The sequence below is a fragment of the Bos grunniens genome, chromosome 8, assembly GCF_055505025.1.
Source record: "Bos grunniens cultivar Pamir isolate PY7600 chromosome 8, Bosgru_T2T1.0, whole genome shotgun sequence".
Lineage (NCBI taxonomy): Eukaryota > Metazoa > Chordata > Mammalia > Artiodactyla > Bovidae > Bos > Bos grunniens.
In genome coordinates this window covers 105,408,183-105,434,339 of record NC_141172.1, presented here as the reverse complement: position 1 = coordinate 105,434,339, position 26,157 = coordinate 105,408,183, and the positions used below count along the sequence as shown (strand labels likewise).

The 26,157-nt window shown below is 44.0% G+C and overlaps 1 protein-coding gene across 9 annotated transcripts in view; it reads left to right on the top strand.

The window, feature by feature from the left end:
- ASTN2 (astrotactin 2) overlaps positions 1-26,157 on the top strand; it is a 1,042,634-nt gene that overhangs the window by 849,281 nt on the left and 167,196 nt on the right. For 8 of the 9 annotated variants that reach the window (XM_086413912.1, XM_086413911.1, XM_086413910.1 and 5 more), the window contains 2 exons: positions 19,710-19,843; positions 21,377-21,525. In XM_086413912.1, coding sequence (XP_086270038.1) covers positions 19,710-19,843; positions 21,377-21,525 — 283 coding nt within the window. Of the gene's footprint in view, positions 1-19,709; positions 19,844-21,376; positions 21,526-23,882; positions 24,716-26,157 lie in introns of those variants that run through there. The other variant, XM_086413913.1, reaches the window with a different exon arrangement.

Here is a 26,157-nt window from a genome sequence, read left to right as displayed (position 1 = left end):
TCAGTGGTCCTCCACTTTCTGTGGCTTCCGCAGATGCTCTTCCCTCTACTTGGAGTTTGTTTTACCCTCTGCTCCTTTTTTCTTTGCACTGAGTTAATTGTTTCACCCACCATATTGCCGAGGCTTCTAGATGTGATAAGATCCCCTGTGTGTTTCTTTGTTTACTTACTTTCTTGAATCTTTTTTATCTTTCATAACAGCTATCATAGTTTCTCACTGTGCTCTTATGCATGTTGTCTAGTTATCTGACTAACGTCTCCCCCTCTGCCTTTCATTATTTTAAGATGACAGCAGTGCCACTGGAGAGGGAGAGCAGGTAAACCACATCTCACAAATGTTGCAGTGCCTGTATCGGAGCATTCCCAGCAACAGCTTGCTCAGGGACTCCTGAGCATTCTGTTTCCCTGATTTCTGTAATAGCCATTCTGATATTGAGTCAAAATATTTTCCTATACAGTAGGAGATAAACTCCACAAGACCAGGGTCTAGACAAACTTTTGCTCAGCATTGCACCAATAGCTTCTGCCTCATAGTAGAGTTCAATAAATATATATTTAATGAAAATAAATAAGTGTAAAAAATGAATGACCAACTTGCATCAACATGCTTCAGTGGTATTTTCACATGTGCTAACTCCCTTAATTCTTGCAATAGTCCTATAAAGGTTGCAGTGTTTATCTTCAGTTTACAGGTAAGAAAACTGAGGCTCACAGAGAGGGGATACCTCCCTCTGAAGCCCCCAGGACTGGCAGAGGTCAAAGCTGGGGCTGGAATCCCTTTTCCAGCTGTCCCACCACCACTCATCCATCACACAGTCCTCGTTTATCTCAGGGTGTCAGTCACAGCAGCCAGGAACGTGCTGGGCTTCCAGAAATGGAGCAAGCGGAGGCCCCATCCCTGCTGGAGCTTATCCCTGTTCACAGGGGGTTCTTCTTGGGTCATTAGACAACTTCCGTCATGAGGGCACAGAGAGAATTCACCAGCAATTCAACTCTCTCTGTCCATTTCTCTCTAATCTTAGAAGAAGAAAAAAAAAGTCATTCCAAACGTGCCTCCCCATTCATCAGGCAGGTGCAGTTGGAAGCAGCATGAGTTTGTGACATTACACAGGTGGGTGATCTGGTCAACAGAGTCCCGTCATTCCTTGTGTTTCTGAGCAGAAGGGTCCCAGGCATAGCGTTAAGTCCTGGGAAGAGAGGAAACCCTCAAGGAATTAATGTCTTCTTGGACTACGTGTTTCCTTTCCATTTTAGATTCTTCTCCACATTTTCCAATGTGGGGGAAGGGCATTGCCAAATTCCTGGATTTTCTGCTACCAAACTCCAAACCATTTTAGTTTAGAGAATTATAACATACACGAAGGTAAAGTGACTAGTATCGTGAATCTCTGTGTATCTGTCATCTTTAAGGTTCAGTAATAATCGGCTTATTCCAACCCTGCATCACCGGCTCTCTCACCTCAAACACAATATAATTTGATATATAAATGACAAAGTTCATATTTCTAAAATATAAGGACTCAAAAAATATCATTATTGTCACCTTGCTTTCCAAGCTAACAATTCTTCTACACCATCAAATATATAGTCATTTTCATTTTTACTAGATTTTCTTATATTTTCAGTATCAATTCATTCAAACTGAGATCCAAGTAAGATCCAAACATTATGTTTGGCTGATAATTAAATCTCTTTTAGTCTACCAGCTTCTTCCTACAAATCTTTTTATTCCTTGTGATATTTTATTGAGGAAAATGGGGATTTTGCTCATTGCAGCTTCATGGTATTATTTAGCGTGTTCCTCTACCCACTCCAGTATTCTGGCCTGGAGAATTCCATGGACCGTATAGTCCATGGAGTTGCAAAGAGTAGGACACAACTGAGTGACTTTCACTTTCACTTTCTGTCCCTCCATTTCTTGTAACTTGGTAGTTAGGTGTAGAGGCTCAACCGGGCTTGATTTTTTTTTTTTTTTTTTGCAATCCACCACAACCAGTATTGGTAGAATTGTAGACCACAGTGATGTAATAAAATAACTTGATATTTGTCTTTGATGCTGGTCATTTCTGGCACCAAGTCCTGACTCTTCCCTTTCTTTGCGTGACTTTTGGCAAGGGATTCTGAGCCTTAATTACCTCAGCTGTGATGTCAGGTTAATAATAACGATGAATAATTTCTGAGGTTATTGTATTAAATGAGATGGGCATCTAACATGCTTAGCCTTGCACCTGGTGCATAGTAAGTGCTGAGTATAGACAAGCTCTGACTTGTCTTACTTCCCCTACCTTGCTGTTCTTCCCCTGTTTGTCCCCCTCCATGTTTTATCATTATATTACAGTGCCCATGATGATGAAAGAACAGACACACTCCGAAGTGGAAGAGATTCTGCAGGCATCTAGCCCAGCCCTGGTCTGTGGCTTGATTCTTTTCTCCCATCTCCTGTTGGATACTCCCAGGAAGAACTTGCTCAGGGAGCCCTAAGCAGCCTGATCTCTCACTACTGGGGCATCCTTCTTTATATACAGTCAAAATATTTCCTTGTGCATGCCTTGTCTATGTTGTTTCCAGTCCCATCTATCAGCACTGTACCAAGATAGACTTATCTCTTGACTTACCAGACAGAACATATGGAATCAGAGAGATGAAGATTCAAATACCAGCTTTGCTACAAAATTTCTCTATGCCTTTGAACACTTTACTTAAGTTTTCAAGCTTCTTCTTTTTTCTCATGAAGAAAATGGGATTAATAATGTCTACCATATAGAGTTGTTTCACAGATTAACTGAAATGATCCATGTAAGATGCTTAGCAGCAATGTTTGGCTCATAGAAAGCAGCTCAGTAAAAGTCTGTCCTCTCTCCTGGCTCTAAGCGACAGTGTCTCAGGTGTCTGGTGATATCTTTGGACTCTGTTGGGCTCTTCTGGTAGTCACCCTCGGTTCCTTCGATTGCTTTTCATCACATGAGTCTGCTTCTCATCTCAGACTCAGCCTTAGCCATTCTGAGTGTTTGCCTCTGAAAGAACTCCAGTATGCCTATATCCTTCTTGATGTGTGTGTGATGGAGAAAGAAGTTAGAACACACACAGACTGCTTTGCTTGCCTGCAGAATTAAGGGTAGCATCCAAGTTTCTTGCTTCCAGACTTTTGGCTCTGTCCTGAGTCACAATAGCTTCTATCTTTACTGTCATGCTCATAGTATTCAAAACATAATTTTTGGCTCATTAAAGGAAACGGGGGCTCAGAGGGAAAATCTCTTATCAGTGTCACACAGCCAGTAGTTACGGAACCAGAATTTTAAAGTTGCATCTGTGTGGTCCCATAGCCTGTTGTTTCAGTATGTAAGCTATAGAGACGACTGCATCTTTGGCTCCTTTCTCTGCTCTTGGACGTGGGCAAGCCTGTTCTGTCATCAGTGGCCTTTCTTGGGATCTCAAGTCACCTCCTGTCACTATCTTTTCCCTCACCTTTCCTTGATGGTAAAACAAGCTGTTCTGTTTTTACCTTTCAGTCACTTCTCAGCCCTTTGGAAGCTGACTGGTTACACCATCTACTTGAAGTCGGTGTCTTCACTCCAACACCCTCATCTCAACATTGTTCTAGAAACATTGATTCATTCTTAAAAGAACTTGGGCTTGGCTCCTTTAACTTGAGATTGCCCAACCTGAATCCTTTCCAGAAATTATGGCTTCCCTTCAGAAACTCAGAAGGAATGCCAGGAAGTGGAAGCACGGTGGCTGCCTGAGGGCGGGGCTCCCACATTGGTGAGGCTGTCTGTCCGTCCGTCTGTCCCTGGTGCCTCACAGTTACTGTTTCTCAAGCTTGCGGGTCCCATTTTGAGTGGGACTGGAGGACATAGGGATGAAGGGTATGTCCAAGGTAGTTATAAGGTAGTTATATTGTATAGGTATAATCTACACTTATATTTATCTATATATATATATATTATTTTTTTTTTTTTCAGGAAGGCATTAATGTAACATTCGGAGTAAAGACTTATTAGTGAGATTTTGAAATGTTAGGTGTTTGAGTGAGTTGTTTTCCCATGGTTTGGAGTCCATCAGATCTAGATTTGAATTCCATATTTTATGCTTACCTGTCGGATGTTGCCAATTCCATGGACACTTGTAAAGGGCTTCCCCGGTAGCTCAAACCATAAAGAATCCACCTGCAGTGGAGACCTGGGTTCGACCCCTGAGTTGGGAAGATCTTCTGGAGAAGGAAATGGTTACCCACTCCAATATTCTTGCCTGGAGAATCCCATGAACAGAGGAGCCAGGTGGGCTACAGTTCATGGGTCACAAAGAGTCGGACACAACTGAGCAACTAACACATATGCACGATGGATGTTAGTGAACAGGTGACTTAGCCTACCTGAACTTCCTTTTCTCTTCAGTCAGATGGGAATGATAAGATTTGCTGCCTAGGCTGGTTCTGGATATTATATTGGGTGACATATGTGAATATGGACAGTATAAGAATCAGATGACCTAGGCTTACATTCTTCTTTTCCTGCATACTGGAACTTAATAATTGCTGAGAATCTCAGTGAGGAGGGTAATAGTATGTAACTCACAGAATTGTTGTTAGGTTGAATATGATTATATATGCAGAGCACTTAGTGATGCCTAGGGTGAGTAGAAACTTGATTCGTGTTAATTGCATCTTCTCCCCCTTCCTTTGTCTTCTTCCTCTTTATCCCCTTTCTCATTGTTTTTTCCTTCTCCTCTCTCCTTCTTCAACTCTTGCTTCTGATAGAGCATCTAGCACAGAGTAGGTGCATGATAACTGTAATCATCTTACCCCCCAAGCTTCTGCTGATTGAAAAACCAAAAGGGTAGTCAGTTCACAGAGACTAGGACAGGCCTACTTTCCCAAAGGCAGAGGTCATCTTACTGTCTCTGATAGTTGGTTCTAATAACATGTTTTTTCTCCATTGGAAAAAATACTAAAAAGAATAAAAATAATTCTGAGCACAGATGTGCCTAGAATCACTGTTGCCTGTAAATAATTATGAATAACAATGGTATTACGATAATAATAAGCAATAATAATTCAGCATAATTATCTTCCATTTGGAGAATATCCAGGTTTAGAGCTTTGTCAGTACTCTATAATTATCAAATATATGTGTATGTGTGGACATATGGGTGGTTCTGGCATTATCTTAGGGACTTTATAAAGGATTTTTATGCCACTCTTTATTGAGGTGTAGGTATCAATATAGCCCCATTTTACACATGTGGGAATGAAGTGCAGAGAAGTGAAGTCACGTCTATTGAGTTTGCTCAGTGATGACACTGAGACTTGAATCCAGGGATCTGGTTCCAAAGATCGTATGCTTATCCTCCATGCTCTGCTGTTCCTCCAGCATATGTAATGTCCTTTGCTGGATTAAGGGATCAAGGCTTCTCAGAGTCCAACTGATCAGGGTGGAAATATGGCTCCAGTGAATCGGGTAGAAATCTCCCTTTTCATGATTTCCTTAGCCAGATTTCCAAGGCGCCCTCTCCAAGGCAAAGATAAAGTCAGTGTGGGTCCAGACAAAGCATGTCCCCTCCTGCCCCCTGACCTTTCTTTCCCTGCCCCCACCCACAGGCCCGACCACGGGGGCCCCAGATGCTGGGGAGGCTGCCTTCCTCAGACGCCTCCTGAGGGAAGATGGGCGTACTGGAAAAGTGAAGTCACCAGTGACCGCAGAAGGGAAATTGCACAGTCCTTTACTCAGGAACTCACCACGAACTGAAGCTAGCATTTAGCAACAGAAACGCCACAGTCTTGGACAAATCCCCCTCTCAAAACCTTCCCACCCGCCTCCCAGATCCAGATGGCCTCACCAGAGGAGAGAGGAGTTGCTATCTGTCAAAGGACAGCAGGCCCAGGGAGGCAGGTCTGGCCTGTTGGGTGTGGCTGGGATCGCTGGCTAAAGGCTTCCCTTAGGAAAAGTGTGTGAGTTCCATCCAGGTTCCCCTTCCAGGACGGAGCGGGCCAGGAGCAACGCCTTGGAGGAGACAGGCCGAGAGGAGGAGCGGTCCGCTAGAGAACTCGGATTTGTGTGGGACTGAGAAGCCCTTGGCAGTTCAAGGTCACAGGGCAAGATGCCTTGGGAAGATGACTCACGATTAGATGGATGAGGCTACTGATATGGCTGGGTCTTCTCCCAGGAGTTATAGCTGATGTCTCCTATTGCTCATAATTGGTCTGCTATTTGTCATTTTCACAATTGCTATCAGCTCAGTGACAGGCGGGACAAATAGTCTGGAGATGGTTTGGAAGGCTGTGAGCACAGTCTATGGCCCTGCTGACTGAGCAGGGCGATAAGGATAACACAGATCAGACATGAGAAGAGCTCCCACTCTTCCAGTCCTCAGCATTTACCAGTCATTCATGCAATGCTTATTCCTATCACAGACATTTATGGAGTACCTTCTTTGGGCCAGGCCTTGTGCAAGGAGCTTACGATAAAATAAAGCGATGAACTCACAGTTCAGTGGAGAGAACAGACATGCAAATGGATAAAATCCTGTAGTTCATCAATGGATGTGCCGTCCAAGGTGCCATGGGGGCCTTGAGTTCTGTTGGGAAATCAGAAGAGAGTTTTCAGAGAAGATTGCCGTCGTAGTGGGTCTTAACTAATGAGAATGCTTTGTTTAAAGGTAGAATGGAGGAAAGATATTATAGGCTGAGGGAAGCCATGAGCAAAGGCACAGTGGCATGAGTCTGTTCCCTGTCTGGCTCATGACAGGTGGCTACCAGAGATGGTATGCAGGGCTGGGAAGCGATGTGTAGTAGGATGTGATGTTGAGGACATTGTACAGTATCACTGTGTAAAAGGCCCTGTGTGCCAGGCTAAAACAGAGTATTTATTTTCAACGTTTTTGATTTATTTATTTTTTTGCTTTTTCATGAATAGAACTTTTAAATAAATGAACGATGAAAGAATTTTACAAGATAAGCAAGAGAGAGGGGATGAAAGACAGACCCACGCTTCCCATAACACTGTTTCGACACAGCAACACAGAATATTTATACTTGTTGCAGTCATAGCTCTTTCACTGGTAAGAAACAGAAACCGAGCTGAAACTGCCTAAGGAAAGGATGGAGAAGTTATTATAATGCTATAGTGATGTCTCGTGTAACTCGAAGACTGAGCTCGCAGGATTAAATTAGCTCACACTGGTGAAACATTTAGGCTTTGGGATTTGACGCACTTATGCGTGAATTTTGGGCTTTCCTTGTAGCTCAGTTGGTAAAATATCTGCCGGCAATGCGGGAGACCTGGGTTCAATCCCTGGGTCGGGAAGATCTGGAGAAGGAAATGGCTACCCACTCCAGTATTCTTGCCTGGAGAACTCCATGGACAGAGCCTAGCAGTCTCCAGTCAATGGGGTTACAAGAGTCGGATACAACTTAGCCACTAATCCACCACCACCAAGTGTGAATTTTGCTGTGCCAAATACTGGCTATGTGACACAGGCAAAGAACACAGAGTCCTTGGGGCCTCAGTCTCAGATCAGATCAGATCAGATCAGTCGCTCAGTCATGTCCGACTCTTTGCAACCCCATGAATCGCAGCACACCGGGCCTCCCTGTCCATCACCAACTTCCGGAGTTCACTCAGACTCATGTCCATCGAGTCGGTGATGCCATCCAGCCATCTCATCCTCTGTCGTCCCCTTCTCCTCCTGCCCCCAATCCCTCCCAGCATCAGAGTCTTTTCCAATGAGTTAGCTGTTCACATGAGGTGGCCAAAGTACTGGAGTTTCAGCTTCAGCATCATTCCCTCCAAAGAAATCCCAGGGCTGATCTCCTTCAGAATGGACTGGTTGGATCTCCTTGCAGTCCAAGGGACTCTCGAGAGCTTTCTCCAAAACCACAGTTCAAAAGCATCAATTCTTCGGCACTCAGCCTTCTTCACAGTCCAACTCTCACATCCATACATGACCACAGGAAAAACCATAGCCTTGACTAGACGAACCTTTGTTGGCAAAGTAATGTCTCTGCTTTTGAATATGCTATCTAGGTTGGTCATAACTTTTCTTCCAAGGAGTAAGCGTCTTTTAATTTCATGGCTGCAGTCACCATCTGCAGTGATTTTGGAGCCCAGAAAAATAAACTCTGACACTGTTTCCACTGTTTCCTCATCTATTTCCCATGAAGTGATGGGACCAGATGCCATGATCTTCGTTTTTTGAATGTTGAGCTTTAAGCCAACTTTTTCACTCTCTACTTTCACCTTCATCAAGAGGCTTTTTAGTTCCTCTTCACTTTCTGCCATAAGGGTGGTGTCATCTGCATATCTGAGGTTATTGATATTTCTCCTGGCAATCTTGATTCCAGCTTGTGTTTCTTCCAGTCCAGCATTTCTCATGATGTACTCTGCATATAAGTTAAATAAACAGGGTGACAATATACAGCCTTGACGAACTCCTTTTCCTATTTGGAACCAGTCTGTTGTTCCATGTTCAGTTCTAACTGTTGCTTCCTGATCTGCATACAAATTTCTCAAGAGGCAGGTCAGGTGGTCTGATATTCCCATCTCTTTCAGAATTTTCCACAGTTGATTGTGATCCACACAGTCAAAGGCTTTGGCATAGTCAATAAAGCAGAAATAGATGTTTTTCTGGAACTCTCTTGCTTTTTCCATGATCCAGCAGATGTTGGCAATTTGATCTCTGGTTCCTCTGCCTTTTCTAAAACCAGCTTGAACATCAGGAAGTTCACGGTTCACATATTGCTGAAGCCTGGCTTGGAGAATTTTAAGCATTACTTTACTAGTGTGTGAGATGAGTGCAATTGTGTGGTAGTTTGAGCATTCTTTGGCATTGCCTTTCTTTGGGATTGGAATGAAAACTGACCTTTTCCAGACCTGTGGCCACTGCTCTGTTAAATGGGAGTGATGGAAGTACCCGAGCCATGGCATTGCCATGCAGATGAAAATGACTCCTCACGCCGAACACTGAGCACTGTGTCTGGCATGTACGTTGCTCAGCAATGCTCCCTGTTACTTTTAATGCTTTAAAACCCAACACTTCATCTTCTACCTGAGATGGATGAGAGCTAAAATATAGAGTGAACTGACAGGAAAAATAGCTCTCTGCCTGAGGATCATATAATCCTATCATCTCTTCTCTGTACATCTTGGGAAACAGACAGCTGACAGAGCCCCATGCAGCAGCATCTCAGTGGGTTGTGTATTTATTTCTTTAATAGTTTTTCATTTAGCAGAGGTAAGTGTGGTAAGAAGGGGTCTGGCCACCTCTCAATGTCTTCCCCGTGTCGCCCAAATTAACAAGCACTTCTGTTAGGCTCTCATCCTTCAGGCGTGAGAGGCTTGGAAAGCGTAGTTTATCCTGACAGGGGAAATTAGGTGTCGTTCCTGTGATTTATAGAGCCATAGATGGAGCTGCACAGGTTCTCATAAGGGAAATGGGTCCTTACCCATTAGTATGCCTTTACTGTGTGGTCTTGTGAGTGGGTGGCTCTGACTCAGAGGCTGAAACGGAGGGGTGGGGTAAGGGAGGTCCAGGGACAAAGTGTGGGAGCCTCTGCTCTGCTGCATTCGGTCTGGGGGACTTGGGCTGGGATGTCTTCTCTGACCCTACACGTGCTCATCTGTAAGGATGACTGGGAACAGGAAGAGCTGCCGTATCCACAGGTTGCTAGGAGTCTTACAGAAGCTAACAGAGCCCTAGCACCAGACCTAGAGTGAAGAAGAGCGTAATAGGTGTCTGTCTTCTTTATCCCCCTCCTGCCCTTCCTTGAAGACCGTCAGTGGCATGCTCAGCATCTGGGCTGTCTTCTACAGAGAGGATGCTCACTGCTGGAGTTTTGCGGTAGGCTTTACTTTTTAGAGCAGATAGACATTCCCAGGAAAACCCTCGGTGTAAAGGGCAGAGAGTCCCTGTATGCTCCCTATTTTTCCCACATGCCGTCTTCCCCACCATTGTCATACCGCACTACAGTAGTGCACGTGTTACAAGCGTGAGCTGGCACTGACACATCATTAACACCCGAAGCCCACAGTTTACATGAAGATCCACTCTTGGTGTGCGTTCTGTGAGTCCTGACAAATACACGATGACATGAATCCACTGTAATAGTGTCCTACGGAATAGGGTAACTGCCCTGAAATCTACTGTACTCCCCCATTCCCTCTTCCCTCCCCCCTCACCCCTGCCGACCGCTGACGCTTTTGCTGCCTCCGTAGTTTTGCCTACTGGCATGGACCTTTAAGGGGTCCCAGGTAGTTTGTCTACAATGGGAAGTGTTAAAGGGGGTGACAGAATTGTGAACAGCTTTATCCAGAAGACAAATCACATAATGATTAGAAGCAGCCGTGTTCTGGGATGTATGTCCAAGTTGAAGCAAATACAGGTGACGATAAGGCCCAGAGAGGGTAACTGACTTACTCAGGTCACACAGCAAGTTAGGCAGAAAATGCTAGAGCTCCCTGGGATTCTCCTGTCTGAAGCACTCATGCTCTATGGCCCCTTCCTGTGAGACTAGTTAGTCCTCTGACTTCTGTTGCATTGAACTATATAAGATTGCTGACATGTGACTCAAATGTAGGTGATAGTTATCTATTGCATTTTCATCGGCCCATTCCCATAGGTTCAGTGAAAAATTTCAGTATATGTTAAATGGAATCAAGAACTTAGCATTTAAAAAAAATGGATGGTCTCCATTAGATTATGTGTTTGGAGGCTTTGCATTTCAGAGCACCGGCTCTAGAGCTAGACTTTCTGGCTTCAAATCCTGACCACACCACTTCCTAGCCCCGGGATCTTGGGCATAAGTGTAACACGGAACATGATAATCATGCCTACCTCTCAGGTTGTTGGGAGAATTAAATGAGTTAATACATCTAAAGTACTTAGGGTTATTGTGAGAAATAATACATGTAAAGCATTTAGAACAGTGCTTGGCTTGTAGTAAGCAAAGAGTCAGACATGAATGACTGAGTGACTGAACACACACGAGCATGCAATAAATGTTAAGTGCTATTACTAATATCCTCTAGTGAGTAAGAATATTGTTCATGATGATAGGATCAAAGGACCTGAGTTCAAATCCTTGTTCTACCCTTTTTAGCTGGATGACTTTGAATAGGCTATTTCACGCTTCCAACCTCAGTTTCCTCATCTACAAAACGGGGACAGTAACAGTAGAACCTGCTTCATAAGGCTATGGACAGGATTGAATGAGATGATGTACATTAAAGTGCTCACCACACTCTCAGTAAATGTTGCTATTATATTTGTTTCCTATCTAACAGCCTAAGAACTTGGTGGCTTGAACCGAGTTCCAAAGGTTGGCAGCCTTGTATAGTGAATATTAGTTGATTTGAAGACCTTAGTTTGTTTTCTGCCAGGTGTGTGGTGTAAACTTGGACAAGTCACTTTTCCTTTGGGGCCACCTCGTCTGCGCAGTTGTGAAGGCCAGTCTCACCTCCCAGGACTCTTTCAGGTCTGGAGTGCCAGGGATCTGTGCAGTGAGAACGTGTGTCAGCACTTCAGAGCTCTCTCTAGCTCCTGGGATCAGTACGTAGTTTGTTTCTACTTCCCTTTGCTCAGCTGCTCCCTAATTCTGACTGTTCTCAGTAACCTTTCAGGATTATTCAGACGTGAATTACCTCTGTTCAGTTATGTATTCCTGTGCAATCCCCAAAATTGGCAGCTTAAAATGATGATCATTTTATTATTGTCTCTAATGGTTCTGGGGGTGACTGGGCTGAGCTGGTCAGTTTTTTTTTTTTTTTTTTTTAATTATTTTTTGGTTGTGCTAGGTCTTCCCGGCTGCACACACCCTTTCTCTAGTTGCAGCGAGTGGGGGCTCGCCTTCATCTCGGTGCACGGACCTCTCGTTGCAGTGGCTTCTCTTGCGGAGCACAGGCTCTAGGAATGCGAGCTCTGTAGTTGTGGCTCACAGGCTGTAGTTGCTCCACAGTATGGGCAATCTTCCTGGGCCAGGGCTTGAACCTGCGTCCCCTGTATCAGCAGGCGGATTCTCACCCACTGTACCCACCAGGGAAGTCCTTGCTGGGCAGTTCTGACTTGGTTCCCTCTTGTGGCTGCAGTCACAGGGTCTCTGTGGCTCACCCATGTGGCAGGTGACCCTGGCTACTGGCTGGGACCTCAGCTGGGTCTCTTGGTACAGTACCTACTCGTGGCCTCTCCATGTTGTCTGGGCTTCCTCACAGCACGGCAGTTGGACTCTAAGAGTGAACATTCCAAAAGACATGACATGGAAGCTGCCAGCTTCGGAAAACCTGAGCCCAGAAGTTGAAGCAGCAGTAGTTTGGTAAGCAGGTGTAGAGCACAGACTCAAGGGGAGAGAACCTTATGCGGAGGAACATGTCAAAGATGTTTAGGGTCATGTTTTAAGTCATCACAACTGCCTTCCTACTCTGTTTGGGAATAAGAGATTAAAATCAACTAACGTTAACCACTTCTCTTCCCAAACATGTTCTCACATATCTGTTTAAGTATGTACCCATTGATTAGTAACAAGATGACCAGTTAGTCTCCTCACTGTCAGGACATACCAGCATCACTTATTTTTTTCCGCAAAGAAGGGGGGCGATAGCCTCTGGTCTCCAGCCTCTGGTTTCCAAGTCCTGCAGCTACCAGGACAACGAGTGATGGACATTTCCTGTAGACACTCTAGGGGGTGTGCAGATAGCTGTATGGCAGGCGGCTCAGGTAGATCCTATCTAAGAGGTCCAGGCCAGGCTCTAAAATACTATTTCTGTCTCTGCACAAGCCCTGCTCCGATGCCTTCCTTAACCCTTCCATGCCCATCCATCCTAGCTCCTCCTGACCAATTAAACATGGTCAACATGGGCTCAGGTACTAATCTCCCTACAAAACTAGAATGCCAACCACCCCCTTTCCTCCCATCTCTCTCTTGGGCCCTATTAGCATCTTACTTTAGATCTGAGTACTTCCAGGGCAAACAGGTATCCACTTACCCTCCTCCAAGCTGTAATCCCAAATGTCTCCAAAAGGCATTCTACCAGCAAACCCACCCCAACCCTCTTTTCAGTGACTCCAGAGAAACTTAATGTTTTTAAGGTGATCAGTTGCATTGCTGTCATCTCTTTTGCTGGAAAAAGAAAAACAGCAAGTATACACATTCATTCTTTGGCCAAGCATCCTATTACTTATATCTATGGAATTTAACACATGTTTTTGGGACCCTATGATATGTTGACTCCTTTGCTTGCAGCTGGGGGGAGAGAGAGATGAATCAAATATATTGCCTTGGCTTGGAAGTGTTCCCAGCCTGATAAGCAAGAAGTGCACATAAACAAGCAAATTTCAAGAGAATGTGAAATGTGCAAAAATTGAATGAGAGGAGAGAGAGAATCTCCCAAGTGTGATAGGATCCTGGTGAACAAAACATGCCCTGGATTTTAGCAAGGAAACATAAGTGGGGAAAGGGCATTTTAGATCAAAGAGAGAGTATGAGGAAAGGCTTGGTATGAAGCAGTGCACTCCTGTAAGATCCTGTATGCTGGCGCCTAGAGCAGCAATGGTGAGGAGGAGATGGGAGAAGAGCCACAGGATGAACAGCAGAGGACTTTGAAAGATTAAGAAGTAGAGGCCTCGACCAGAATGTGGTGGAGCTTTTGAAGGGGTTCAAGCAAGGTGTGGAGAAGGCAATGGCCACCCACTCCAGTATTCTTGCCTGGAAAATCCTATGGACGGAGGAGCCTGGTAGGCTGCAGTCCATGGGGTCGAAAAGAGTCGGACACAACTGAGTGACTTCACTTTCACTTTTCCCTTTCATGCATTGGAGAAGGAAATGGCAACCCACTCCAGTGTTCTTGCCTGGAGAATCCCAGGGATGGCGGAGCCTGGTGGGCTGCCGTCTATGGGGTTGCACAGAGTCGGACACGACTGAAGCGATGCAGCAGCAGCAGCAGCAAGGTGGGTGGAGTAGCAGTGATGTTTTAGAAAGCTGGGAGAGGATGTGCTGGGAAATGTCGGAGCTGGAAGGCTAGTTGAGTTTATGACAGTTGCCTAGAGAAGAGGCATTACTCATCCACACCAGTAAGACAGCTGTGGGGTCAGGTGAGAGAAGTTGGTTTGAGACATATGAGGTAGAGGGAGGAGCCCAGAGTAACCCCTCAGTTTCTGGCTTGGAGGTACCAAATCCATGTGAGATACAAGTAATCTTAGGGGAAGGAGAGCATCACACATACACGTTTACCTGGCTTTATGATATCGGAGAAGGCAATGGCACCCCACTCCAGTTCTCTTGCCTGGAAAATCACATGGACAGAGGAGCCTGGTAAGCTGCAGTCCATGGGGTCGCTAAGAGTTGGACATGACTGAGCGACTTCACTTTCACTTTTCCCTTTCATGCATTGGAGAAGGAAATGGCAACCCACTCCAGTGTTCTTGCCTGGAGAATCCCAGGGATGGCAGAGCCTGGTGGGCTGCCGTCTATGGGGTCTCACAGAGTCGGACATGACTGAATCGACTTAGTAGTAGTAGTAGTATGATATCATTTATAAACTTGGTTCATGTCATTCAGAATTCCATGTGAACTTTTAATTCAATTTAACAAATATTGGCTGACTTATGTTACCTGCTAGAGACTGTATCAGGCACGAATAGGGAACCTGGGGGTAAAAAGGTAGTCTATTCCTTTGTCTCTAGAAGGCCTTTCATCTCCTTAACCAGTATGGCTTGAACAGCCTCAAAACCACACTTATTAATACTGAATATAACATATTCATCAAGACTTGAGTGAGAAGATCAGGGCATCTTTGTGGTTACACAAACTAGAACCATCTCAGTGTCAAAAGTAGCAGACTTGGTGTCAGCCCCTGAGTATAACTGTCAATGGAAAACATAGCCACCGTAAGTATAGAATATGGAATTTAATTCATTGGCTTAGTGACTTTCCATTATATATAGATGATCCCAAGCATCTATCTTAAATATGGAGTGTCATCTTGAAGTTTAAGATTCCTAAGACATTGTCAGAATTTTTAGAGCTGGAAAGTCCTCTTCCTTTGCATTTCCATAAACCTCTGGCGTGAGTTACTTCATAACAGTTGAACCATATTAATTGTAATTGTGTATGTCTTCATCATTAGACTGTGAGTCCTTTGCAGTTCCCAGGAGGGCTTCCCAGGTGGCCCAGTAGTAATGAATCTGCCTGCCAGTGCAGGAGACAAAAGAGACGTGGGTTCAGTCCCTGGGTCGGGAAGATTCCCTGGAGGAGGAAATAGCAATCCACTCCAGTGTTTTTGCCTGGAGAATTCCATGGACAGAGGAGCCTGGTGGGCTACAGTCCATGGGGTCGCAAAGAGTCAGACACGACTGAGCACAGGTAAGTCAAGTCCTCTGGAGTGACTAGGTCTTGTTCATCACCTTTCTTAGCATCTAGATGGCACATGGTACGGAGGAGGAAGTTCAGGGAATTAAACCTTTTAAAATAAAGCTTCTGTGTCCTCATTCTACAGATGGAGACATTGAGGCTTAATGGGAGAAATAACTTATGCTGAGTTCAACTAGAGAAGTAACAACAGGGTCAGGAATAAATCCCTGTTTATTTTGATTGCTTAACATTTTTGTGGCTGTTTTCTCATCCTGCCGGGCTTGGTTTGCTAGCTAATTAGCCAGAAGTTGGAAACATTCGCTAGCAGTGAGCAAGCCTTCATTGTCATGAAAACAAATGGCCATGCAAATGTAACCCTTAGCCCTGTATTAAGGACAGGATTTGTTTCTTAAGTCCCTTCATTTACTCAAATGCTAAGAGTCAACAATGCCTCCAGTGTAAAGTTTTATTTTCCTCTGAGAACACACGCAGACACACACACATGCACACACACGAACACCACAGAAGCACGTGGTACAAGCCGAGCAGCTGAAAAGGATGTTTTGGATGAAATCTTGGCATTTATTGTTCCTGTGTGACCAGAGGTAGTCAAGGTTGCCAGAATTCAGATGGACTTCAGTTCAAATCCCTACTCCTCCACGTATCTGTGAATGGAGATAGGACACCTATCTCAAAGGGAAATTTTGAGGATTAAATGGAGGAACAGAGTCATTTCACCGCTAAGTTGCTCTATCGCCATGAATGAGCCAGCTAGCCTTTCTGGGCCACTGTATGTGCATCTGCAAAACGGATTCAATTAGATGATTTACAGAGTCCCTGGAAGCTGGAACATTCTATGCTGCTTCTCCCTCGGGATCTATTTGGATTTGGGATGAAGTGTTGCAAGCACTGGAGACATAAGGAAGTGTGGACCTGAGCTGACGCATGTTGGCTCCTGCTGCCTTGCAAGGGCTCCCTGTCTGAAGCAGGCCTTTTATCAGCGTGCGTTTGAGCTCTGTCCACGGTTTGCCTGGCCGTCGCTGCAGTCCCCATTCTGTTCCCCAGGGTTTGGGAAAGAGCCAGTGGATGTGGAGATCCACAGGCAGGGTTTCTTCCCAAGAGCTGCTTGGATGGTGAAACTCACAAAGTCCAGAGAGATTTCCTGTTTTGTTTTTCACAAGCCCCAGTGACCATTGATTACAAAAACCATACACACACACACACACACGCACGCACGCACACACACCAAAACAAAACACATACGCAAAACAGGATGTTCTCCCTCCTCCCTTTGCTGGAGTCCAGGGCAAGCTCTTGCCATCTGTGTCACTTTCACCCATGCCTCTGGATTTCCCCATTGTGATAATGAAGCCCTTAGCTGTAGCTGGAGATGTTACAGGATCATAAGCCACGAGCAGTTTTACATGCTAATTCAAGTAAGGGGGAAACTGCCAATGGAGGAAGGAGAAAGTCTGACAGTGACCTCCTGCCAGCCCACCTGGTTTCTGCCCTCACGAGAGCGCCCCCCTCTGGTGCTGAAGGAGAACAGACGTTTATTCCTAACATCAGTTGACTTGTAGGCAAGTGTTAGTCACTCAGTGTCAGACTCTTTGTGACCCCGTGGACTGTAGCCTGCCAGGCTCCTCTGTCCATGGAATTCTTCAGGCAAGAATACTGGAGTGGGTTGCCATTTCCTTCTCCAAGAGATTGTTCTAACCCAAGAATGGAACCTGGGTCTCCTGCACGGGCAGGCAGATTCTTTACATTCTGAGACACCAGGGAAGCCAACTTTAGGTAATGTAGCAATATCAAACCTTAGTAAGGACAATGCTATTGTTGTGTGCCAGACTCTGACCCACATAAATTATATACAAACAATGAATGGGATATATTTATACTTTAAAAGTTGTTCATTGGGAATTTTTAGTTTAAGTTGGCATCCTGTGTTTTTATTTACTGAGTCTGGCAATCCTACTTGGAACCAACCCCACTATCCCAAGTAGTTAAGTAGAAAAGACCTATAATTCTGAGTCACAGAGGTCTGGGTTGGGATTCTCTTTTCATCATCCGCTTGCTGTGTGATCTTGGGAATACTACTTCACTGCTCTGATTCCTAGTCCTCACCTGTAAATGAAGATCGTAGAGTCTGTTTCTCAGGACCGTTGTGAAAATTCCCCTTTAATTCCCTTAAAGTATCTTACACTGTGTGGCTAGGTGCTTCCTGAACACCGTGCGTGCACGCTAAGTCACTTTGGTCGTGTCCGACTCTTTTGCAACCCCATGGACGTTAGCTTGTATTATAGTTCTTTTTTATTTCTTTGGGTCGCTATTCTTAATTCGGGAGACATTAGATCATTTCTTCATCCCTTAGGAGAGAATATGAGAAAGGACATAGGGCAGGAATAATCGAAGCCTTCTCATCAGAAGCCTTGAGAGGACTGTGTTGGAGGCTCACACGATAGTGTTCCTGTTGCACGTCTTCTCCTTCTAGGTCTGTGTTCTTTGCTAAGGGGGCACACCCACTTTACACGAATGTGCTGTGCTTGAGTCTTTTGACCAATGCAAGATGCAAAAAGTGTCACCTGGGTAATCAAGTGTCCTTAGTAGTAGGTGTTGGGAAGCTTTAAAAAGTACACAGAAAGTAAAAAATCATTAAAGAAAAGAGAAAGGAAGAAAGCATGTGGAACCTGTTACCTGGCAAAGAATAAAAGATCAACACTCTCTGGAATCCCCAAGTTTAAAGAAGAGCTGTCAGACATTCTGAATCCCCAGTGCCATGCAATGGCAGTACAGATGGAGCGATTAAAGCAGAAAGCATGGAGCTTCCCAGGCGGCTCAGTGGTAAAGAATCCACCTGCCAGTGCAGGAGATGTGGGTTCTATCCCCGGGTCAGGAAGATCCTGGAGAAGGAAATGGCACCCACTCCAGTATTCTCGCCTAGGAAATCCCATGGACAGAGGAGCCTGGCAGGCCACAGGCCACGGGGTCATGAAGAGTCAGACACGACTGAGTGCCTGAGCGCACACGCAAAGCAGAAAGCACATCTGAGCCTAAGCGTTATGATCAGTTTTTCAGTGTCCATTAATTTATTTAATAAATCTTGACCGAATAAGTGTTCTCAGTCTCATGAGAAGACTCATGTGGATAAGGCGTGGCCTGTGTTCTTGGTGAGATCAGAGTCTGTTGGGTGAGACGGGCAAATGAATGTGTTGGTTAGCTGTGATGCAGCACGCTGTGGTGTCTGGAAGAGAAACCTGCTTCCAGGCTTAAAGTCAAGGTAAGGTTCCCATAGAAAAGAAGGGTGTATTTGGGAACAAAAGAGCAAATTGGTTTCCAAGATGGTGGTGGGGTTGAGAGTATTGCAGTAGAGAGGACAGGGTGTGTTTTTTTAAAAAAGAGCAAGAGACAGTAAAGCACATTGTAATTAAATAGAACATTGATCACCACTTAGAACAAGGGTCAGCAAACCAGTGACCTTCAGAATGAATCAAGCCTGTCAGCTGTCTTTGTAAATAAAGTTTTACTGGAACTCAAACATGCCCATTCATTTAAACTATCGTTTATGTTGCTTTCATGCTGCAAAGGCAGAGTTAAGTAATTGTGGCAGAGACTGGCCATAAAGCCAGAAATATTTACTATTTGGTCCTTTGCAGAAATGCTTTGCTATCTCCTGATTTAGAAAACACTTTTCCTAGACAGGAATTCAGTGTTGATGGCCATGGTAATGGTTGCATAAGTGTGGATGGTAGCATGCAAAGGAAAATCAGGAGTGGTGAGAGATGAGACCATGGAGGTGGTCAGGAGCTAGAGCAAGGGATTTAGAGTTTGTCCTGAGGGCTCTGAGGAGTCTCTGAAGGTTTATAAGCAGCATGGTGAGGTGGTCAGACTCCTACAGCAAGCAGTGTGCTGAGGTATTAAAGAGGGCAGGGTTTGGAGCCAGACCGCCTTGGATCAGATCCCAGCTCCATCAGTTACGAGCTCCCTTCAGTTACCAGAACCTCAGACAAATGACTTACCTTCTGTGTCTCAGTTTTCCAGTTGGTAGAATGGGAGATAATAAGAGTTATTTTTTATTATAGCTATTGTGTGGGCTAGTGAAGGTGAAATAAGTCAGCATAGGTGGAGTGTCAGGCCCAGGGGAGGATCTCACGGGATGCTATTACTGTTCTGCCTCAGTGATCACTCTGCTACTGGGTAGGGAATGACTCAACACAGAAGAACCTGGTGCTAGAATGCTAGGGCCTTAGGCAGGAGATGGTGCCCTGCGCCCAGGAGGACAGTTCTGAAGCTCGGGCCACTACCGGCGTGGCTTCTGGGACTGACTCTCTACTCTCCACCATTGTCATCATCCTCTCTTTTGTTCTCCTTTGTTCCAGGCCTTCAGGAGTGCACTGATGAGCTCTTACTGGTGCTCGGGGAAAGGGGATGTGATTGATGACTGGTGCAGGTGTGACCTCAGCGCCTTCGACGCCAGTGGGCTCCCCAACTGCAGCCCCCTCCCGCAGCCGGTGTACGTATGTATGGGCCCCCTTTCCACAAGCTCATACGCCTGTCCTGCCAGCCCAGGCCATGGCTTGCTTCTCCTCTCAGGGTGCTTCACCAGAGGCCTGAAGTCTCTGGGGGCCTGCTTCCTCCTATGCAAAAGCACGGAGCTTTGGCAGAACAAAATCATGGCTCAGGGGTAGACGCTTACACTGCAGCATGTGCTATTTTAATAGCACCAAGCCATCCATCGTTACTTCTTTTATCCCATCCATTCGGCAAAAGTTTACTGGATGCCAACTACTGCTTTGTCAGGTCCCGTGTTGACCACCAGGGCTACTGAGATAAAGAAAGGGTAGGACCTTTTCTAAGGAGCTTCTGTTATTCATTCATTCAACAAATAAGTTTTGAACACCTGCTATGTGTCAGACACTGGAGAATTCACTAATGAGCAAGACAGGCCCAGTGTATGCACTTAGGGAGCTGACCATTTAGGGAAGGGGACAGATGGCAAAGCAAAAACAGAAGCAGCGTACCATTTAAATGTTTAAATAATGAAAACATGAGAGAAAAAGAAAAGATGTGCTAATGGAGAGAACAAAACGGGGAGGCTGTAGTTGGAGGAGAGGGAGATAGCCTGGAAGCCTCTCTGAGAAGACCTGAATTAGAGTCAGGCTTGTCAGGCAGCCAATGGCAACAGACATGGTTCAAGAAAAAGACAGAGCACCTGGGAAAGCCCTGACCCGGGAAATTCACCATTTGAGGAAGTAGAGAAAGGTCATCACGATTAGGGGAGTAAGGTTAAGAAGGAGGGTGGAGTGGGGAGCAGAGGAAATCAGGGCAGGAACCAATACTGAGGACCCCTTGTGAGACAGTCATTGAAGACTTGGCGGCTATGGTGGAAAGAGAGAAGGAGTCTGGGCTGGGGGACATGGAAAGTCACCGTCGTGTTTCTGTCCCCAGCTTGCTGTGTGACTTTATGCAGAGCGTTCTCTTTTCTGGACCTTGCTTTTACTTCTATGAAATGAAGGGATTGCACTTTTTCTCTCAAAGGACCCTCCCCGTTCTCACCTTCGAGCATTCTGTTATTTCTTCCTTTATAAAAGGATTCCTGCCCTCTGTGAGGGGTTATTGATTTAAGGATAGTGAAACATTGACTGATATACTGGGGGACTGAAGAGAATGTCAGGGACGCTGGAAGATACTGTATTTGAAGGCACTGCCAATTTAATTGACAATGAAGCATCATGGAGAAATAATTTAAACAAATGGCAAGCTAATCGATTTTCTGTGGGCATGTACTGTGCACTTGGATTAATTTACTGGATTCCACATGGATCCTGAAGGGTAGCTCTTCTTATCCCCGTTATAAACAAGGAGACAGAGGCTGAAAGAGGTGAGATTAGTTGCCTAAGTATATGCAAAGGGTTACTGGTGGGTTGAATCCAAGTTTGAAACCAGACTGAAACCCACACTTTTAATCTGGACACATGCACACTTCCTTGGGGCCCAGACAGTACTGGCTGGCAAAAAAACCCCACCTTCCCTGTCATCCCCCCAGGCTGCGGCTCTCCCCAACAGTAGAGCCCTCCAGCACCGTGGTCTCCTTGGAGTGGGTGGACGTTCAGCCAGCTATTGGGACCAAGGTTTCTGACTATATTCTGCAGCACAAGAAAGTGGACGAGTACACAGATACAGACCTCTACACGGGTAAGTAGAAAGCCCAAGGCTTCCTCTTTTGTTGAGATGGTGTGACAGAGGAGGGCAACTGGGATTATCTAAATATCTCTGCACACTTGGTGTTTTCTGAACTGAGAAGGCATCGGGAAGTGTCATTGTTTGGTGTCTGTGACCTCATGCCCACACCTGTGTGCTTTTGGTGTGATTTTCAGCAGGGGAAGGTAGCAATTTGTACTTGGAAAGAAAATTCTGAGTCTCTAAGTTGGATCCTCAAAGTCGTATACTAAGGTGTTAGTTAATTCAAACAAGGATTTGACCTTTTCTACTTGGAAGGGTCTACAGGTTACCTTTTTTGAAGACCTTGATCTGTGAATATGTTATCTCTGGGACTGAGATAAAGACATTCGAGGGATTCCCGTTTCCACTGTGATGTCCTGAGACAGTTGTCTTTCGTGTTGGGGTGGAGGATATGGAAATCACCCAGACCTGCGGAAGAAGATGGGAAAAGTGGCTCCTGAGTGCTTTGTGGCCAGTCGCTCAGTTGTCTCCGACTCTTTGTGACCCTTCTGTCCATGGGATTCTCGAGGCAAGAAGACTGGCGTGGGTTGCCATTTCCTCCTCTAGGCCTGAGTGCTTTGAATATTCTTAAAGAGTGTACAAGAGGCTGCTTCATCCTGAAGGTGGATCTGCAGAGCTGGTCTGGCTGAGGGCAGGTGGGGAGCCTGGGTCTGTGGGAGCTGGACTTGAGGCTGGGCCACGAGAGCAGGCCTGGCGCTGGTGAGTGTCAGGGGCCTGGGGCCATGGGAGCCAGCCTGGTTCTGGGGTGGGTCGAAATCTGGAGTTGGTGCTAGCTGACCTCATGCTGGGCCCAGATGGAACCCTGGGTTCAAGGATAGATCACCTGGGGGCCTTTGGAGCTGGCAGGTGCCAAGGTGGCATGGGAACCTGGGTTCAGGGGAGCCCACAGGGAGCCTGGTGCTACAGAAGCTGCACGGGCCCTGGAGCCAGCAGTTGCTGGGTTGAGCCAGAGGCCTGGATCCACACAGACATCTGCTGGGAGCCGCCTGCAGCCATGAGAGCTGACTCTGGAGTGCAGGTGGAGTGGGCCTCAGTTTTCTGTTTCCTTCCATAGGGAAAGTCGCAAAGAGTCGGACATGACTGAGCGACTTCACTTTACTTCCATAGGGATGGTTCTGTCTCTGCACTGGGCTGCTCAGGCCTGGGGAAGAGGTTATAGGAGTAACATGAATCTATCTTTCTGACCCTCCTCAAAGCATTTTTTTTGTTACTTTTGTGCTTCACCTGGGAGCTACACTCTCTATTTACCTAGAAACCTTAGTTCTTGTGCGTCTGTTTCTGTGCATGGACAGTTATTCAAATTGATATGTTGGTTCAAATTGTCCCCACAGTGCTGTGATTCAGATGGATGGGTTCAAATCATTTTTCGGTGGAGGTGGTTAGAAGGATGATGGGGTATTGGGGATAGGGGGAGAGAGGCAAGTGGTAAAAATTCTTAGGTGACTGTTTTGCTGATAGTAGTCGCCGAACAATCACCAAGTCTATTTTGATAGATCAAGTCATGAATACCAGAGAGGTCTGTGACCTTCCCAAAGTCTCACAACTGGTCTGTCTTGCTCCCAACACAATGCTTGTATCTTTATTTTTTATATTTGATGGTAAAAAGCTGAATGCTAGTTTGCTGCTTTGCTTTAATTAGAAAATGAATATTGAATTATGTGTGCCATAGTTTATGTTGCTTAGTTTGTTAATATGGTAAATTATATTGATACATCTTCAAACGATAAAAAAAAAAAAAACCTTGCATTCCTGGAATAAATCCCACACAGTCTTGATACACTATCTTTTTTATATATTGTTGTATTTGTTATGTTTAAATTTTATTTAGAGTTTTGTATTCTTGTTTGTGAGGGGTTTTAATCAGTAGTTTTCTTGTAATGCTTGTATCTGTGTTGCTGTCAGCATAACTCTGGGCTCTCAAAAAAATTTGCAAGACACTTTCTTCTTTTTAATTTTCTCAAAGAGTTTGGGTAGAATCTGAGTTTGGGTGATATAGTTTTAAAAATTGTTTGGTAGAATTCACAAGTGAAATAATCTGAGCTTGGAACTTTTCTTGGTTTAAATTATTAATTTAATTCTCTGATAGATATAGGGCTACTCAGGCTATGTATTTCTTCTTAACTGATTTTGGTACCTTGTGTGTTTTAAAGGATTTATCCATGTCGTGTAAATTATAAAATTTACTGGAAAAAAAAAAAACTTGTTAGTGATATTCTGTTATTATTTTAATATTTATGGAATTTATAGTGATGTCAATCTCTTATTCTTGATATTGGTAATTTCTTTCATCTCTCCATGGGATTTTTCAGGGAAGAATACGGGAGTGGGTTGCCATTTCCTACTCCAGGGGATCTTCCCAACGCAGGAATCAAGCCTGTGTCTCCTACGTCTCCTGCGTTATCAGGCCGATTCTTTACCACTGAGCCACCTGGGAATCCCTATGTTCTTAAAGAATCAGGTTGAATTTCACCTATTTTCACTATTATTTTTCATTTTGTTGATTTCTACTCTGATCTTTGTTGTGTTTGTGTTTTTGTTTTTTTCCTTTTGATTATTTTGGATTTTGTTTGTTCCTATTTTTATAATTTTAACTTGGTAGCTGAAGTTGTTGATTTGAGATTTTTCTTGTAAGACATTCTAATTTCCCTTTAGTTTTCTTTTTTGACCCTTGGGCTCTTTAGATGCATGGTACTCAATTTCCAAATATTTGGAGACTTTTTAGATATCTTTCTCCTCGAGCTTTAATTTGATTCTACTATGTCAGAGTACATGCTTTTTATGACTTTAATCTCTAATTTTTCTATGTTATTTTATAGTGGAGTAGGGTTGATTAACAAGTTGTGTTTTCGGTGTACAGCAAAGCGATTCAGTTATACATATGTTCAAGCTCTTTGCCCATTTAGGTTATTACCGAATACTGGGTAGAGTTCCCTGTGTCATGCACGAGGTCCTTGTTGATTATCTGTTTTAAATATAGCAGTGTGTACATGTCAGTTCCAAATTCCCAATCTTTTCCTCTCCCTGATCCTTCCCCCCGATAGCCAAAAGTTTGTTCTCTGTTTCTATTTTGTTAATAAGTTCATTTGTATTGTTTTTTGTTTAGGTTCTGCATATAAATTATATCATATAATATTTGTCTTTGTCTGACTTCACTTAGTATGATAATCTCCAGGCCCATTCATGTTGCTGCAAATGCATCATTTCATTTTTAATGCCTTAGTAATATTCCATTGTATGTATGTATCTCTCTTTTTTTTTAATCCATATATCAGTTGATGGACATGTAGATTCCTTCCATGTCTTGGCTACTGTAAATAGTGCAGCAATGAATATTGAGGTGTGTGTATATTTTTGAATTATTATTTTCTCTGAATCAATGCCCAGAAGTAGAATTGCTGGATCATTTAAAATTTATTGAGACTGATTTTATGGCATCAAATTTGGTCTATCATTGTTTTCAGTGTCCAGTTTAAAATCATGTCTACCCTTCTATTTATCAATGAGTTTCTCTGTGAATACCAGTTAGATCAGATTTGTTGGTTGTGATTTTAAAGTCTTCTGAATTCTTTGATTTTCTGTCTTCTTACTGTTCAGTACTTGAAAGTGTAGTATTGAAACCTCTGATGATGATTGTGGATACATCTATGTATTTATCCTTATAGTTCTATCAGTTTTTACTTTATGCATTTTGAAGCTCTTATTCACTGAGTAAACATTTAGAAGTTTTATATCCTCTTGATGAATTGAACCCTTTATTACTATGAAATGGTTGTCTATATCCCTTCCTCCTTTGTCATGTAATAGATTAGGTGAACATCAATGCATGAGTTTATCTCCGGGTTTTCAATCCTCCCTTGAGTCACAATTTTGTTTTTATGCCAGTACCATACTGTCTTGATTACAGTAAGTTTTTAGTATAGTCTGAACTTAGGGAGCATGGTTCCTTTAGCTCCATTTTTCTTTCTGAAGATTGCTTTAGTTATTTGGAGTCTTTTGTGTTTCCATACAAATGTTAAAAAATGTTCTAATTCTGTGAAAAATGCCTTTGGTACCTTGACAGGGATTGCACTGAATCTGTAGATTGCTTTGAATATTAGTATAGTCATTTTCACAGAATTGATTCTTCTGTGGTATATCTCCATTTGTTTGTGTTCTCTTTGATTTCTTTCATCAGTATCTTACAGTTTTCTGAGTATAGGTCTTTTGCTTCTGTAAACAGGTTTATTCCTAGGTATTTTATTCTTTTTGTTGCAGTGGAAATGGGTTTGTTTCCTTAATTACTCTTTCTTTTTCAAATTACTCTTTTTTATATTTCTTTGTTAGTGCATAGGGATGTAAGGTATGTCTGTGTATTAATTTTGTATCCTACAACTTTACAATATTCAGTGATTAGCTCTAGTAGTTTTCTGGTGACATCTTTAGGATTTTTTAGGTACAGTATCATGTCATCTGCAAGCAGTGACCGTTTTACTTCTTCTTTTCAAATTTGGATTCGATTTATTTCTTTTCTTCTCTGTTTGGCCTGGCTAGGAATTCCAAAACAATGTTGAATAAAAATAGCAAGACTGAACATCCTTATCTTAT